At 25.6% G+C, this 15,621-nt stretch overlaps 3 protein-coding genes across 6 annotated transcripts in view; 2 read left to right on the top strand and 1 right to left on the bottom strand.

Moving 5' to 3' along the window:
• LOC134832005 (rho GTPase-activating protein gacZ) overlaps positions 1-15,621 on the bottom strand; it is a 121,979-nt gene that overhangs the window by 90,758 nt on the left and 15,600 nt on the right. The window lies entirely within an intron of this gene.
• On the top strand, positions 3,802-4,678 carry LOC134831876 (uncharacterized). The gene is made up of 2 exons (XM_063845704.1): positions 3,802-4,154; positions 4,215-4,678. Exons 1-2 carry the CDS (start codon positions 3,830-3,832, stop codon positions 4,565-4,567), a joined length of 678 nt encoding a protein of 225 aa, XP_063701774.1. The 5' UTR covers positions 3,802-3,829; the 3' UTR covers positions 4,568-4,678.
• LOC134832065 (putative inner dynein arm light chain, axonemal) lies at positions 12,538-13,743 on the top strand. Its single transcript, XM_063845954.1, has 3 exons — positions 12,538-12,889; positions 13,286-13,629; positions 13,708-13,743. Exons 1-3 carry the CDS (start codon positions 12,538-12,540, stop codon positions 13,741-13,743), a joined length of 732 nt encoding a protein of 243 aa, XP_063702024.1.

Genomic DNA, 15,621 nt, shown 5'->3' with positions numbered 1-15,621 from the left:
CGTTCATTTGAGAACAATATAATTTCGCTGACTAACATCTGATGATAACTCAGCATTTTGAAGAAAATTTTAAAGGAAATGTTTCAGACACTTTTTGTATCATCTCAAAAGATTGCAAATTTCCGTTTATAGAGGTAATTTTTTTTGTATATAAGGAATGACTTATAGGACTTGTACGTATTAAAAAATAAGGAATATTCGTAAAAAATATGGAGCTCCATTTCTGGTCCCAAAAATTGTTTTGTGTTTTATTTTTATTTGTGCAAGTGATCAAGGGGAATATTAAAAGTTACAAGTGCAAAGAAAATCATATTGATGGAATATTTTTTATTCCATATACTGGTTGTTTTTTACATGATGTCCAAACAACTTATATTGAGAAGCATTTTAACATTATCTTTGATCAAGATAAACTAATCAATGTGACTTTTGTCGAATTTCAAAACTCTTATATTGAAGTGCTGACGAATGATGTTTGTGAAACAGTTCCTAACCTTACATCCTTTAGAGCTTTAAACTGTGAAATACTTTTCGTAGATGAAAATGCGTTTGAAAAATGTGTTGAAATGATGTATCTGAAGCTATCTGGTAATAAGTTACAAAGTCTTCCATTAAAAATGCTTGCAACAAATGTAAAGTTAGAATGGATTGATTTATCCAATAACAAACTTACTGAAATTGACGAAAACTTCTTTGTCAACAATAAAATTTTGTCAGAAATTGATTTGTCAAATAATATTTTGACAGATGCAGAATTTTTGAAAGGAAAGAAAAATTTGAAGGTAATTCATCTGCATCAAAATTCCTTGTTTGATGTTAATGTGGAACAATTTGTTCAAGAAAATGGCCATTTGGAAGCCTTGTTTTTAAATCATAACAAATTTTGGTGTAAACGCCAAAAAGAAATGAGTGAAATTTTAGAAGAAAACAAAATCGATAATTCTGATCTTGGATACTTAAGTATTTGTATTGAGCAAAAAGATGAATGGGAAAGAATTAAAAGATTTTATTTGTCTGAAAGAAAACTCAAACAAGTCAATCAGTTGAAGGCATCCATAGAAGGTAAAGGAACCACATTCTACATTATCATCTTCTCAGTTCTCGGCTTATTAGTCCTCATAGCAATGATCGCAATTTGCAAAAATTTGTATACGAAATGCAAAAATAGACTAAATAGGAGCAATAATATTGAAGATTACTATGCATACTATTCATATCCACAAAATCCTGCTTTAAATGACTTAAAAAATAATCAAGAGGAAGAAGAACACTACTATTCAACTATTAAAGATCCTGAAGAAATATACGATCATCTCGAATTTGAAGAATGAAAATTTATAAAAACAAAAAATAAAATATTTATGAAGAAAACTATTAAAGGATAATAAATTAATACCAAAAAAAAAAAAAAATATTATAAAATAAATAATAAATAAATAAAAGAATAAAGTAATAAAGTAATTCTAAATAAAAAATTTGATTCTATTTTTCTTCAAGTTTTTAAAATTGCAAAAATTGTTCATTTGCTGATAAATTGTCTTAAAACTCACTGACTAATTTCTGATAATTCAACATTTTAAACAATTTTAAAGGAAATGTCGGAGACTCTTTTTTATATCAGCTTAAAAAGGTTCAAGTTTCCGTTTAGGGATAAAAAGTTAGGTATAGAAATTTGTAAAAAAAGTGAAGTTCTATAAAAATTGTTAATTCATTAACATTGAAAATTTTTATTCATTCGAAGTCACATTTGTTCAATTTGTTTACCTGAAACGACAAAAATTCCAACGTCTCAAATCACTAATCTCAAATTTCTAAAGGAAATGCGAAAAAAGCGTGTTTCAATCGATTTGCTTGTAAAATTAGAGGAAGAGACAGCGAGATATCAATCACGTAAAACAAAAAATGTACGTGCCATGTCTTGATGTTGGCTGTGATACCGCGCGCCGCACTCGAACGCTAATGAAATGTTCGTTAGCAGCCAAGACAAAAGCTGAACGAGAGAGAAAAACGAAGAAGAAGACGAAGAAGAAATTAATAGACAACACGTGAGCATTACTTCAACTACGCTCGAAAACGTTAACAAAACAAATCGCATCACCTGCATGGCTTGCTGATTATTTGTTGTTGTTGCAGGAGGTTTATTGATTTCTCGTTGTGTTGCTTGCATTGTTTTGTGAAAGTTATTAGTTTAGAGCGAAGTTGATTTGATGTTGATAACGAAAGAAAAAAAAAAATGCAAAAAGGGCTTAACGAGAGGTCGCAATGTGTTTTATGGACATTGACGTTTATTGTCTTTTTGAGTGAAATTTTTGCGATTTTGAGATAAGAGGATTTTTTTCGATTGAGGGGACAGTTCGATGGACGTGAACAAAAGGGTATGGAATGCATTTGAAAAGTTAGGGAATGGGATTTTTTTTGCTGTGATATTTGTTTCCGTTATCTTTCTTATCGAGTAAATTTTTCTTGTTTATTTTTTTTTTGGTCAAAAAAATTTCATGAATTATTTTGAGATAAAATTTTGACAAAATTTGAAGAATTTTCAATAAAAATTGTAATTTAGAGATTTTAATTTTACTTTGTCATTAGTTTCAAATTTTTAAGAATTTTTAAAATTTGTTTGAAAAATTTTTTTCTTTAAAAGTACTTTTTCTATCCAAATTTCATTAAAAATAAAAAAAAAATCTTTAAAAAAAATAATTAATAAATTTAATTAATTAATTTTAATTAAATATATTAAATTTAATTTTTTGACATAATTTTATTGTTTAATTTATTAATTAATTTAATTTTAATATTAAAAAATAAAATAAAATATTTTTTTTAAATTTTCAAAATTTAAAGATTTAAAATTTTTGTCAAAAAAATTACTAAAATTGATCAAAAACTCTAAATTTAAAATTAATTTAATTTTTTAAATAAATTATGATTTATTAAATTAAAATTAATTAATTAAATTTTATTATTTAATTATTATTAATTTAATTTAATTAAATTTTTAAAATTATTAAAAAAAAAATTTACTACATTTTATTATTAAAATAATTTTTTTTTTGTATTTTTTTAAAGCCTTTTAGTACTAAATATTTTTATTAAATTTCTTCAACGAGACAACAAAACCGATTTTTTTTTCAATGTTTGTCTATCTTTAGAAACTTTGAATTTTCAGAAAAGTCTCTTTTTAGCTTCTGCTAAAATTTTAGTACCTATTTTAGTACTTAAGAATCACTTTCAAAAATTTTTTATAATAAAATCCTTAATAGGACTTATATTAAAACATTGATTGAAAATTGCTTAAAATAAATTAATTTTTATGATTTTTAATTTCGATTTGAAAATTTTTGTCAAAAAAGTCACTAAAATTGATCAAAAACTCTAAATTTAAAATTAATTTCAACTTAAATCGAAAAATTGATTTTTTTTCCTGAATTTTCTTCTGATTAAAAAATTCACTTTTAACTTAAATTTCATCATTAAAAAAAATGAGTACATTTGATTAAAAAAATGTTCTAAAAATTGTTTCCAAGTGCATCAAAACTTGAACATCTGTCGTCTTCCGATATCTTGCAATTGAATAATTCTCATTATCACACGCGAAATTTTAATTAATTGTTATTTATTTTTTTTTTGTTTTCTTATCACTTTCTACTACAATTCTCCCAAAAATTGTCAAAATCTATTTTTGAATAGAATTCGCGTGAACTTTTGATAAGAATTATGCAACAATTCAACTTGATAGCGACGGATTTCTGGCAGTATATAAGACGTCGATGTTCTTGAAAAAATCATTCAGTGCATTCTCGAGTACCGAAGAGCAACTAGAAGATTCGCCATGAAAGTCTTGATCTTGTTAGCCGTTGTCGCTGCTGCCTCCGCAGTCCCCTATTTCCCATACAACTACAACTATGGCACCTATGGCTATGGACGTGATTTGTATTCGGACAACATCGATTACCGCACTTTGATGTTGGGAGGTCGCACTCACATCTTGGACAAAGACATCACCTTGGTCAAGAAGGACTTCGTCATTTTCTACTACAAATACTTGGTTGAACTTTTGGACATCTTCCACACTCGCTTCCACGATATCTTGTCGACTGTTGATGTCAAGACTCACAGTGTCTTTGGCATGCCCATGTATTGCAACAAAATGACTGGTAACCTATTAAAAAAAAATTTCATCAAAAAAAAAAATTACAGAAAAATTTTTCTTTCAGGATTGATGCAATGGATGATGATGATGAATATCGACTTCACCACTTATGATCCCCATTACTTTGATATGTTCATGTGGTGCAAAATCTCCGACTACATGATGTACATGAAATACTACTGGTTGCACTTCAACTTTGTCGATGTCATGCACACCGATTTGCCTTTCATGCGCGACATGTTCCACGGACTCGGATACAACTATTTGCACAAATTCGGTGATTATTATGGCAAATCCTATGATGGTCTTCTCGGAAACAAATTCTACGGAAACTTGTGGTATGGACAAAAATACTTGCCCTTCGGAGAAAAATTCACCATTGAGAAGAGCATCTCGAAGGAATATTTGCTCCATTAAGGTGTTTCGTCGATTTTAATAGTGTGTCGATAGTAGCGCGATATGAAAAAATTATCACGTGAAACCTATTGACCTTTATTTATTTCTCATATCAGCAAAACAATAAAGATCCATGTTTTTCGCAAAATTTTTTTCGTTTTATTTTTTGAAGGAAAATGTTCCAAAAAAATTTTCAAAAATATTTCAAGTTTTTAAAAATTTTTCTAAAAAATACTTCGAGCTTTAAAATTATTTTCTAAAAAATATTTCGAGCTTTTAAAAATTTTTCTAAAAAATATTTAGAGCTTTTAGAAATTTTTTAAAAAATATTTCGAGCTTTTAAAAATTTTTCTGAATTTGTTAAAAAATATTTCGAACTTTTAAAAATTTTTCTAAAAAAAAATTTCGAGCTTTTAAAATTTTTTCTAAAAAATATTTAGAGCTTTTAGAAATTTTTTAAAAAACATTTAGAGCTTTCAAAATTTTTTTTAAAAAATATTTTGAGCTTTTAAAAATTTTTCTAAAAAAATATTTCGAGTATAAATTTTTTAAAAAATATTTCGAGCTTTTAAAATTTTTTCGAGCTTTAAAAAAAATTTCGAGCTTCTAAAAATATTTCGAGCTTTTAATAATTTTTCTAAAAAAATTTCGAGCTTTTAATAATGTTTTTAAAAATTTTTCGAGCTTTTAAAAATATTTCTAAAAAATATTTCGAGTTTTAAAAATTTTTCTAAAAATATTTCGAGCTTTTAAAAATTTTTCTAAAAATATTTCGAGCTTTTAAAATTTTTTCGAGCTTTAAAAAAATTTTTCTAAAAATATTTCGAGCTTCTAAAAATATTTCGAGCTATTAAAAATTTTTCTAAAAAAAATTAGAGCTTTAAAAAATTTTTCTAAAAAAAATTCGAGCTTTTAAAAATATATCGAGCTTTCAAAAATTTTTCTAAAAAAATTTCGAGCTTTTAATAATGTTTTTAAAAATTTTTCGAGCTTTTAAAAATATTTCTAAAAAATATTTCGAGTTTTAAAAATTTTTCTAAAAATATTTCGAGCTTTTAAAAATTTTTCTAAAAATATTTCGAGCTTTTAAAATTTTTTCGAGCTTTAAAAAAATTTTTCTAAAAATATTTCGAGCTTCTAAAAATATTTTGAGCTATTAAAAATTTTTCTAAAAATATTTTGAGCTTTTAAAAATTATTCTAAAAAATAATTCGAGCTTTTAAAAATTTTTCTAAAAAATATTTCGAGCTTTTAAAAATTTTTCTAAAAAAAATTAAACAAAAACTCAATTTTTTCGTTAAATAGAAAGATAAAAAGCTTAAAATTTTCGAAAATTGATTATTTTTTAAACATTTTCTTTCATTTATTAATTATCACTTCATTAATCATATTTTTTCTATTCACCAAAATCGAGCAAAGTGAAATGATATTCAACACAAAACGATTGTCATGAATCGTGATCTTCTTGTCAAAAAAAAAAAACTTTACAAACAACTCAATCAATTCAATTCTGTTCAATACACAAATAAATGAACGAAATTATTATTTGAACAAAAATTGAAAAAAAAAGTAGACAAAACGAAAGCAAAAGTACAAAAGACTGATTCAAATCACTTTTCAATCATTCATTGGCACCTTGTTATTATTTACTTTTTTTTTTCACTTTTCTAAAAAGGCGAATAATTTTCGTTTTTTCGCGATTTTAGATACTTGACTCGCGATCGAATTGACTGGACTGCGTGTTTCGTGCGAGCGACTCAAGATAAGGATCGAGGAAAGTTGAACTGTTTTTTTTGTACTTCCGTTACCTGCAAATGTCTGATCAAAGGGCGTCGTAAGCCGATCCCACGAGCCCATTTTTGTGACATTTCTTTTTGAAAACGTGAAAAAAATGCACATAATAATAATTGATATCACTCAGAGATAAATGCAGTAATTCTCCGGTGTGTCAGTTATTTATGTGGTTCGTTAATCGCGTTCGTTCGTTTTTTCGTTTGAGCGACAGTCGAGACATAAGTCGGTCTTTATGACAGTGTGAAAGAAAGTTATGAGGTGTGTGATACCTTTTTTCGGACAGATTATGTTTTCATTTTTTTGTCACATTTTTATGAGATGCTGACGTAATTATTAGAGACATTGACCGGAGATTTTTTTAAAAACTTAATTAATCAATAAAAAATGTCAACCTTTGTTTTAATAAATTTTTTATTCATTTTTTTTAAGTTTCAAGGGATTTAAGGGTCTAAAAATGCAACGTAAAATGACATCACAGGTTAACAGTAATTTTTTACCAGTCAAGGCGAAAAAAATAAAAAAAACGTGCGGTTTTGTTTAACATCTTCATTAATTTAATAAAAAATGAAATTTTATTATAAAAAATATTTTTGCATAATTTTTTGTGATTTTTTTTTATTAAAATTTATTATGAGTTTATGCAGAAAAAAAAATTAAATAAACTTTTTTTTTGTTGTTATCTTGATTGTCACAAGATTTTTTAGTGTCTCACGCGTTAATAATGTCACTCGGTTGACACGTTAATGCAGTTGTCACTGATGTCACTTCACATTTACAAGAGTTTGAAAGACAAGAAAAATTGGTGTGATGATAAGGAATGTATTATGATGAAATTTAATTCACACAAATAATAAAATTAAAAAAAAAATTTAAAAAAATGTAGAATATTAAGCAAGTTTAGGATGAATCATCAAAAATCCAACTTAAAATATTTTTTTTTAATTTTTTATTCAAGTTTTTAATGTTTTTTTGTTGATCTATAAAAGATCGCTATATAATCACTGAGGAGTATAAAAATGTAAATATTCATATTTGACATCCCTATTAAAAACATAATGCACATTTTAATGAGTAAAATTTTAGAAAAGTAAAATTTATTTCAAATTTAATGAAAAAAAATAACTTTTTGTTTTTCAAAAGTTCCAAAATAAAATTTAAATAGAAATAATTTATTAAAAAATTGATTAAATTTAAACTTTTTATTATTTTTTTGTTTTTAAAAATTTTTATTTAATTTTTATTTTTTTTTGTTATTTTTCTTTAATTTTTTATTTATTTAAAAAAATTTTTATTTTATTTTTTTTTATCTCATTTTCATTTAATTAATTAATTTTTCTTTAATTTTTAATTTATTTAAATTTTTTTTTATTTTTTATTTTTTAATTTTTTTTTAAACGTTTAATTAATTTTTTTATTTCATTTTCATTTTATTTAATTTGATTGTTCTTTAATTTTTAACTTATTAAAAAAAAAATAATTTTTTAAAATTTATAATTTATTAAAAATGGCGCCAAACCCGCTTTTTTTTTTAAATAAATTTATGCTAAAATATGAATTATGTCAAAAACTTTAAACAATTTTTTTCATGAAATTTCTTATCACTTGAATCTTTTTGACATTAAAAAAATGTAGGTACCTACGAACTTCCTACTTATTAATGAAAAAAAAATGTTTAATTCTTGTTGATCTTAATCCGGTTTTGACCTCGTTGCAGTTCCGTCTCCGTTTCATAGCACCATCCGACAATGCAATAATAATTCAGATTATCGCTTCAAAATGTTCTCGATTGACACTTTTTGCGTTGGAATAACTTTTTCTTCGTTTTTTTTTGCAACTGAGCCAACGTAAATATTTCTCCGCAAGACATTTTTTCGCAATTTTATTGAAAAGTTACGCACGCACGTGTCAATTTTATTTATTTATTTTTTATTATTTATTGAGATTTTTTTTTCTTGCGAGACTTGATTTGAAACAAGAACCTGTTCGTTCCCGTTTTGCGATTTTTTTTTCTCAATGAAATTCTTTTTTAATTAAATTTTAATTAAAAAGTTCTCCGAGATTGACATCGCGAACAGAAGTGGGAAATGTGGGCGGATTGTCAGATTTTATGAGATTTCGAGAGAATGCGAAGTTGATAAAAAGGGTTGAACCTTGAAGTTGCGTGCTGTGTGTAAAAGAGGTTTCCTTACCTTATGGTTTTCTGCGCAAGAAATTTATTTAAAATTGGTCACACGGTTGTGGTTTGGCGAATTAAAGCAAATCTCGCCGTGATATCATCCGAGTAAATTTTTTATTTAACTTTTTTAAGGCAAGAATGAAAAAAAGTTTAAAAAAATTAAGAAGTGAAGGATTTTTAATGAAATTCAATGTTGGCGCCTTCAGATTTTTTTTTGTTATTTCCGTAAAAAAATTAATTTAAAAAAAAGTATTTAAAAAAAAATATTAAAATAAATTAAAATTAAAAAAATAAATTAATTTATTAAATTTAAATAATTAATTTATTTAAAAAAAAAAATAACTAATTAAATAAATTTTTAATAAAAATAATAATCTTTTTTTAAAAAAAATTATTGAATAAAAAATCATTAAATTAAAAAAAATAAAATTAAAGAAAAATGAAAAAAAAAAAATTATCTTGAAAAAAAATCTTAATTTAATGAATTTTTATTCAAAAATATTTAACTCAAATTTATATAAATAGTTAAAAAATTAAATATTTTATGCGAATAAAAAATTTAAAAAAAATCGAAACTTAAGTCTTTATTTGAAAATAATTTAATTATGAGTTTCTTTTTTAAATTTTAAAATTTTTTACTCAAAATAATTTTTTTCTTCAAAAGTAATGAATTTAATTAAAAATTTCTTGTTTAAAAGTGTCTCAAAAAATTTAGTTAAAAAAATATCTCATTGAAAAAGAAATTTCAACAAAAATTTCCGCAAAACGCCACAAATGCATCTAAAAAATAAAATAAAACGAACAAGAACAACACAAAAAAAAAATTGAGAAGCCACCAAACGAGTTTCTGCATCATCATCAGCAGCAGCAGCAGCGACACAACTACAAAGAAATTTACATTTTCAGATGCTTTGGCACTCATTTCGTTCGCCATACAAAGCAAAAATCTGGTTTTCTGGTCCTCTTCTATTCCTTTTTTGTTTATTGACTTATGACTCGTTGTGTGGTTGCGGTGCTATATTTACTTCCAGTTCGTCGTTGGTCATAAATTTAGTTTTCAATTTCATGCGAACGAGTGTCGTCGTCGTGTTTAGAAGACGAAGCAGAAGAAGAAGAAAAAATGTGCAATGGAGTTGCATTCCGTGCAATGTGTAACAGGTTTCTGCAGGCTCAGGCAAGACGACGACGACAACGGAGAAGAAGAAGAAAAATTCTATTTTTAACTTTTGTTTGGTTTTGTGAAGCGAAACGACATTCCGATGAGAAATTTTTTTTCTGCATGTCCAATGCGTGATTCTGATCGATGTTTGCAAGTTGGTTTCATAATTTGCTCGCTCACGAGATGTTATAGACTCGACAATTAAATGTTACACAATTCGCTGGGTAATAATAATAATCACATCAAATAAACGCCACGACGAGAGAAACAAACAAATCATCACAACAATTCATTATTATTTCATTTTCTCTTTCACTCATTTCCTATTCAAGCATTTTTTGTTACAATTTATTATTATTTTTTTGCCCTCTTGTATCGAAATTGAAGTTAATTTAACGTCTTTGAAATTTGCAAAAACTTTGAAATGTGCATTGGGCTAAAATTTTAAATGCTATCTGGGTCAAAAATGTAAAGCTCTAATTAAGAAAAAAACTTTAAAATATTCATTGGCTTGTAAATCCAAAACTTTTACGTGGTCAAAAGGTAGAATTTGTACTGGGTAGACATTTTGAATTTTGCACTGGGCTGAAAAAAAGTCACGTGGTTAAAATTTGAAATTTGCCTTGAAACGTTTCATTAATAAAAATTTTAAAATTTTAACAAAAGCTTTTATAAATTAAGTACAAAATAAAATATGGTGAAAATTTAAATTGTTAACTGGGCCAAGAGCCTTAAAAAAATGTGCTTTGGGTCAGTTTTTGGAAAATATTCAAAATAGCAAACTAAATCACAAATTTAGAACTGACATTGAATTAAATTTAAAATATTTATTGGGATAAAAATTTAAAATGTTAAAAAATGTGCACTGGGTCAAGTCACGTGGTAAAAAAAATAATTTTTTCTTAATGAAAAAATTAATTTTACCTCCAAAGACGTTAAAACCTCTAATTTTCAGTTCACCGAGCACTGCATCATCGCATACTTCGCTGAGAGCTGCATAAAAAGCCCATAAATAACGGCAGAAAAGACATTTAAATCATCTTTTTTTTTATTGTTTTTATTATTATTATTTCTATTTTTCATTTCACCAAAGAAAGAAAAAAAGAAAAAAAACATAAACGACGATTGTCTCACATTTTAATTTAAATTTCAACACAATTTATGCACTTTTTTTTTACTATCACTAGCCCTTCGTAGCAAAATTAATTTATTTCGTGCGGTGCTTTACTACTTGGCTTCACTTTTGACTTCAACGCCTGTACAAAAAAAGCGAGGCGAAGCGAAGTGATCAATAAAATTAGTTAGAAATTAAATTAAAACGAGAAACAACTTCATTATTGTTAACAACAACGGAGAAGATAATTTTTTCCGGATAATTTTGTTAATTTTATTGATCGATTGATTTTTTTTCTGTGCATGTTTCGTTTTTTTCTTGTTTTTTTTTGTTTCAAAGTAAAAAAAAAGTTGTAAATTTATGTAAATCTTAATCAAATTGATGCTTAAGATGCTACTTAAGACGGCATTAAAGCTCAAAGACCCGAAATTTGACATTAAGAAGGACAAAGCGGAAGATGAACGTAATTTGTCATGTTCGGTAGTGTTGATGATTTTCTGACAAATTTGTGACGGGAATGAAGTGAGAGAGATGAAAAATGAGACAAGGTCGATTTTTTTTATATTTCTAAGTGAGTATAGAGATTTTTTTGATATTTATAGAATTCATTAGGAAATTTTTTCAATGAATTAAAAAATTAATCTTTTTTTCGGAATTTTTGAATTTTGAATTTTTTTATTTAATATTTTTTATAACATAGAGCTTTTATTTTTTTAAGCTTTTAGCTAAAAAAAATTAAAAAAATAGTAAAAAAAATAAATTTGGTTTAAATTCTAAATTTTCTTTAATTCCAAAATTCTTTAAAAAATTTAAATTTAATTTGAATTAAAAAAAAATATTTTTTAAATTTTTTTAAATATTTTTTTTTATTTTTTATTTAAAAAAAATCAGTTTTTAACATTAAAATTCGAATTTTTTAAAATATTTCCAACTTTTGAATTATTTTGAATTGAATTTTTATTTTTGAATTATTTATTTATTTTTTTTTGACTTTTGAATTTTTAAGAGCAACAAATTTAAAAATGATAAAAAAAATATTAAAAAAAATAATTTAAAAAAATATACAAAAATAAAATTCTTAATTCAAAGTTTTAAATTATTTTAAAAAATAATTTTGAATTAAATTAGTTTTAAAATTTAATAATTTATTTTAATTAAATATAATTTAATTAAATAAACTAAATATTTTAATTTAATGCAATAATTCAAAATTTTCAATTAAAATTCATTATTCAAGTAAAAACATTTAGAAAAAATTAACACAACTTGTCATAAAAATCATCGTGTGAAAACCCTTCACTGACCCATGAATGCAACAATTCGTCATAAATCCCTCGTTTTAATGCGTTTCTTTTCTAATCTCCCCGTTTTAATCACTTTTTTATTCACAACTTTATTGTCCACTTGTTCATTATTTCGTTACTTTCATTGTTTTATTGCCTCCATAATTTAATGAAAAGTGAAATTTTTTAACTCCTCGTCGTTTTTTCATCTTCTTCATTTTTTTACGCCACACAACAAAGGTCATCGCGCTTGCTGGTAAACATCGTGCGTGGGTGTCATGTAATTTTGTTGTTTTAGTTAAATTCCCTTAGCGATGAGCAGCAACAAGTACTTGTTACCCGGAATTCCTGCGAAAGTTGCCAAGTAACCGTTGTCACGTTTTTTCATCGAAATTTGTTTATTTTGCGTCAACAATTCGTTTCTGCATCAGAATTTTCAGAAGGAAAAAGTCAAAAAATTTGAGGATGGCTGAAAAAACGACGGAAATTCAGACGACGCTCGTGCGTTACAACAATCCGGTGCTCGTGGTGAAGCACGAAGAGAAGAAAGACGAGGAAATTAAGGAACGCCCGTCATCGGCAGGAGGAGCAATTGTCGATGCTCGAAAAGAAACCGAGGAAATTTTGAACTCAATTTTGCCGCCGAGGACGTGGGAAGAAGATGGGCAACTTTGGACGCAAACGGTGTCGAGTACGCCAGCGACGCGACAGGATGTCATCAATTTGCAGGAGATGCTCGACACGAGATTGCAACAAAGTCAGGCTCGGGAGACGGGAATTTGTCCCGTGAGACGAGAACTTTACACGCAGTGCTTTGGTAAAAATTAAAATTCTTAAAAAAATATTTTTTGATGAAATAATTTTTTAATCAAGAAAAAATATTTTTAAAAATTTTCAAAAAATTTTTTATCAAAAAATTATTAAATTGAATTTTATTTTAAAAAATTGTTTAATTATTTAAATTTATTTATTTAATTTTATTAAATTTAATTTATTTAAATAATTAATTTAATTGAATTAATTCGGAATTAATAAAACTTAATTTAAAAATTAAAATTTAATAATTTTTGTACCGAAAAAAATTTTTTTTTTATTTATTTAAAAATTTTATTTATGAAAAAAAATTTTTTGATGAAAATACATATTTTTTTTTTTGTTAAAAAAATATTTTTTTTTTACAAATTTTTTATTTAATTTAAAAATTTAATTTTAGATGAATTAATTCGTCAAGTAACGATCAACTGTGCAGAACGCGGTTTACTTTTATTGCGCGTTCGAGACGAGATCGCGATGTCAATGGAGGCTTACGAGACTCTTTACTGCAGCTCCGTCTCTTTTGGCATGCGCAAAGCCCTCCAATCGCAAGAAGGCAAGGAAGAATTACAAGAACGGATCAAATTACTCGAAGAAGAGAAAGATAAACTCTCAAATTCCATCACCGACATGAAAATCAAAGCAGAACAAGCGGAACGAAGAAATGCCGAGTTACGAGCTTCAGAAGAGAAAAAACACGCAGAGGAAGTCGCGTTCCTCAAGAAGACGAACACGCAGTTGAAGGTGAAAAAAATTGCATAATTTCCTCATCTCACTTTTTTTTTTAAATATTTAAATTTTATTTTTTTCCCGCTTAAACAGTCACAATTGGAGGGAATTATTGCATCAAAGAAGTAAAGTAGTCAACATAACAAAAACAGAAAAAAAACGTCTTGTCATGAAGTTGGGCCACACACACTTGTCATTGCATTGTTCGCTGCCTCCTACAATTTCTTCGCGCAGTAAACAAACAAAAACTCATTAATTACTCAAGAAAAAAAAATAAAAACCTCAAAAAAATGTTCGCGTGTAATCTCCCTTAATCTAATGTAATTTTGTAATAAATTTGAAATAAAAAGAAAACTTTTGTACGAGAAGTTAAATAATAATAAATAATCCAATTTTGAACGGTATGTTCGTTTTTTTTTGCGAATTGGAACCAGAAATCATTAAACGAAATAATTTTTTTTTTTTTGTTTTAATAAATCGGACAAGCGCTTGACAATGTTGTGACAGAACTCGTTAAAATAGGCCAGTAATTGATCTTGCCAGATTTTGAGCTGTGCTAATTAATTGCGATGACATGACACTTGAATGGAGCAAAAAATGTCAAGTTTTGTTGAGTGTGGATTAATTTTCGGTTGATTGATTTATTTTATTAATTAATTAAATATTTTTTTATTAATTGTTTTTTACATCGGAACACTTTTTTTATAATTTTAAAATTTAAATTAAATTAAAAAATTAATAAAAAAAGTAAAAAAAATAAATAAAAATTTAAAATTAAAATTAAATTAAAAAAATTTTTTCATACTTTAAAAATTGTGAAAATAATTATTTTAAATGATATTTATTATAAAAAAAATTAAAGAAAATTTTATATTTTTATTCATTTTATTTTTTATAATTTATAATAATTTTTAATTAAAAAAAATTATCTAAATTTTAAAATTTTAGATTTTCATCAAAATTAATTAATAAATTACAAAACAAAAAATTAATTATTTTAATTAAATTTTTAAAATTAAATTAAATTAAATAAAATTTTTAAAATTTGATTTTTTTATTAAAAAAAAATACATTAATTCTCTTAAAATAAAATAAAAATTAAAATAATTTAAAATAATTTTTTTTTTCGAAACTTGAATGATTTTGATTAAACTTTTTTTTTTATTTTTTATTTTTGCAAAAAAATTGACAATAAATGCCTACGTGACTAAAAGTCCTCACAACAAAAGTCAAAGATACCCGAAAACTTTCCGATCATTATGCAACAACATCAATTAACAGCAAATCTTATCACCGAGACATAAATCTTCGCCATTCAGAACTCGTTTCGTGCATTAAAAAAATATCAGTTTTCAACATTTTTTATTGCTTTTCAACGTGAATCTTAAAAGAAATTTAAAAATGTTTTACCGGTGTGCAAAATAAAATATTTTACCAAAATTTGCATAATTAATTCTTGTGATGAGTTGACCTTGAACAGGAGTTTGCGTGTGTCTCATTATAATTCCTTGTTTTAATTTCATCAAAATGCGTGATCCAGTGAAGAATGTCGGGAGTTTTTTTTGTATTTCTTTTTAAACGTTTATCGAAAAAAACCTAAATTTATTGCTTTTTTTATCAAACTTTCCTAATATTTGGCTCGAATTTTGATTTTTTTTTTAGACAATGAGAAGAGAGAAGAAATCTAAACCGGAGTTATGTTTATTTAAATTTTATTGTACAAGGCTGTGATAAAAAAAAAATAAACTTGAAAGCATCCAAGAAATTTAATCAAAATTTATTGCCGATGATAAGCTGGACTGCTTGTTCTTTGCTGGCAATACTTCAAGATTTTTTAACAAATATTTACTGCTTTGGAGGATTAGAATCTGCAGAAATTTCTCAAGTGGGTCAGCGAAACAGCAAATTTCGACATTTCCTTCTTTCTCGGGTTGGTCTAATCGACCTTAAACGTTTCCTCATGCCCGACTTTTTTTTTGTCGTGTAATTTTTTTTTTGCTTAGTCCA

The sequence above is a fragment of the Culicoides brevitarsis genome, chromosome 2, assembly GCF_036172545.1.
Source record: "Culicoides brevitarsis isolate CSIRO-B50_1 chromosome 2, AGI_CSIRO_Cbre_v1, whole genome shotgun sequence".
Classification (NCBI taxonomy): Eukaryota; Metazoa; Arthropoda; class Insecta; order Diptera; family Ceratopogonidae; genus Culicoides; species Culicoides brevitarsis.
Note: the sequence above shows the minus strand (reverse complement) of the source record. Positions and strands in the feature narration are given on the sequence as shown.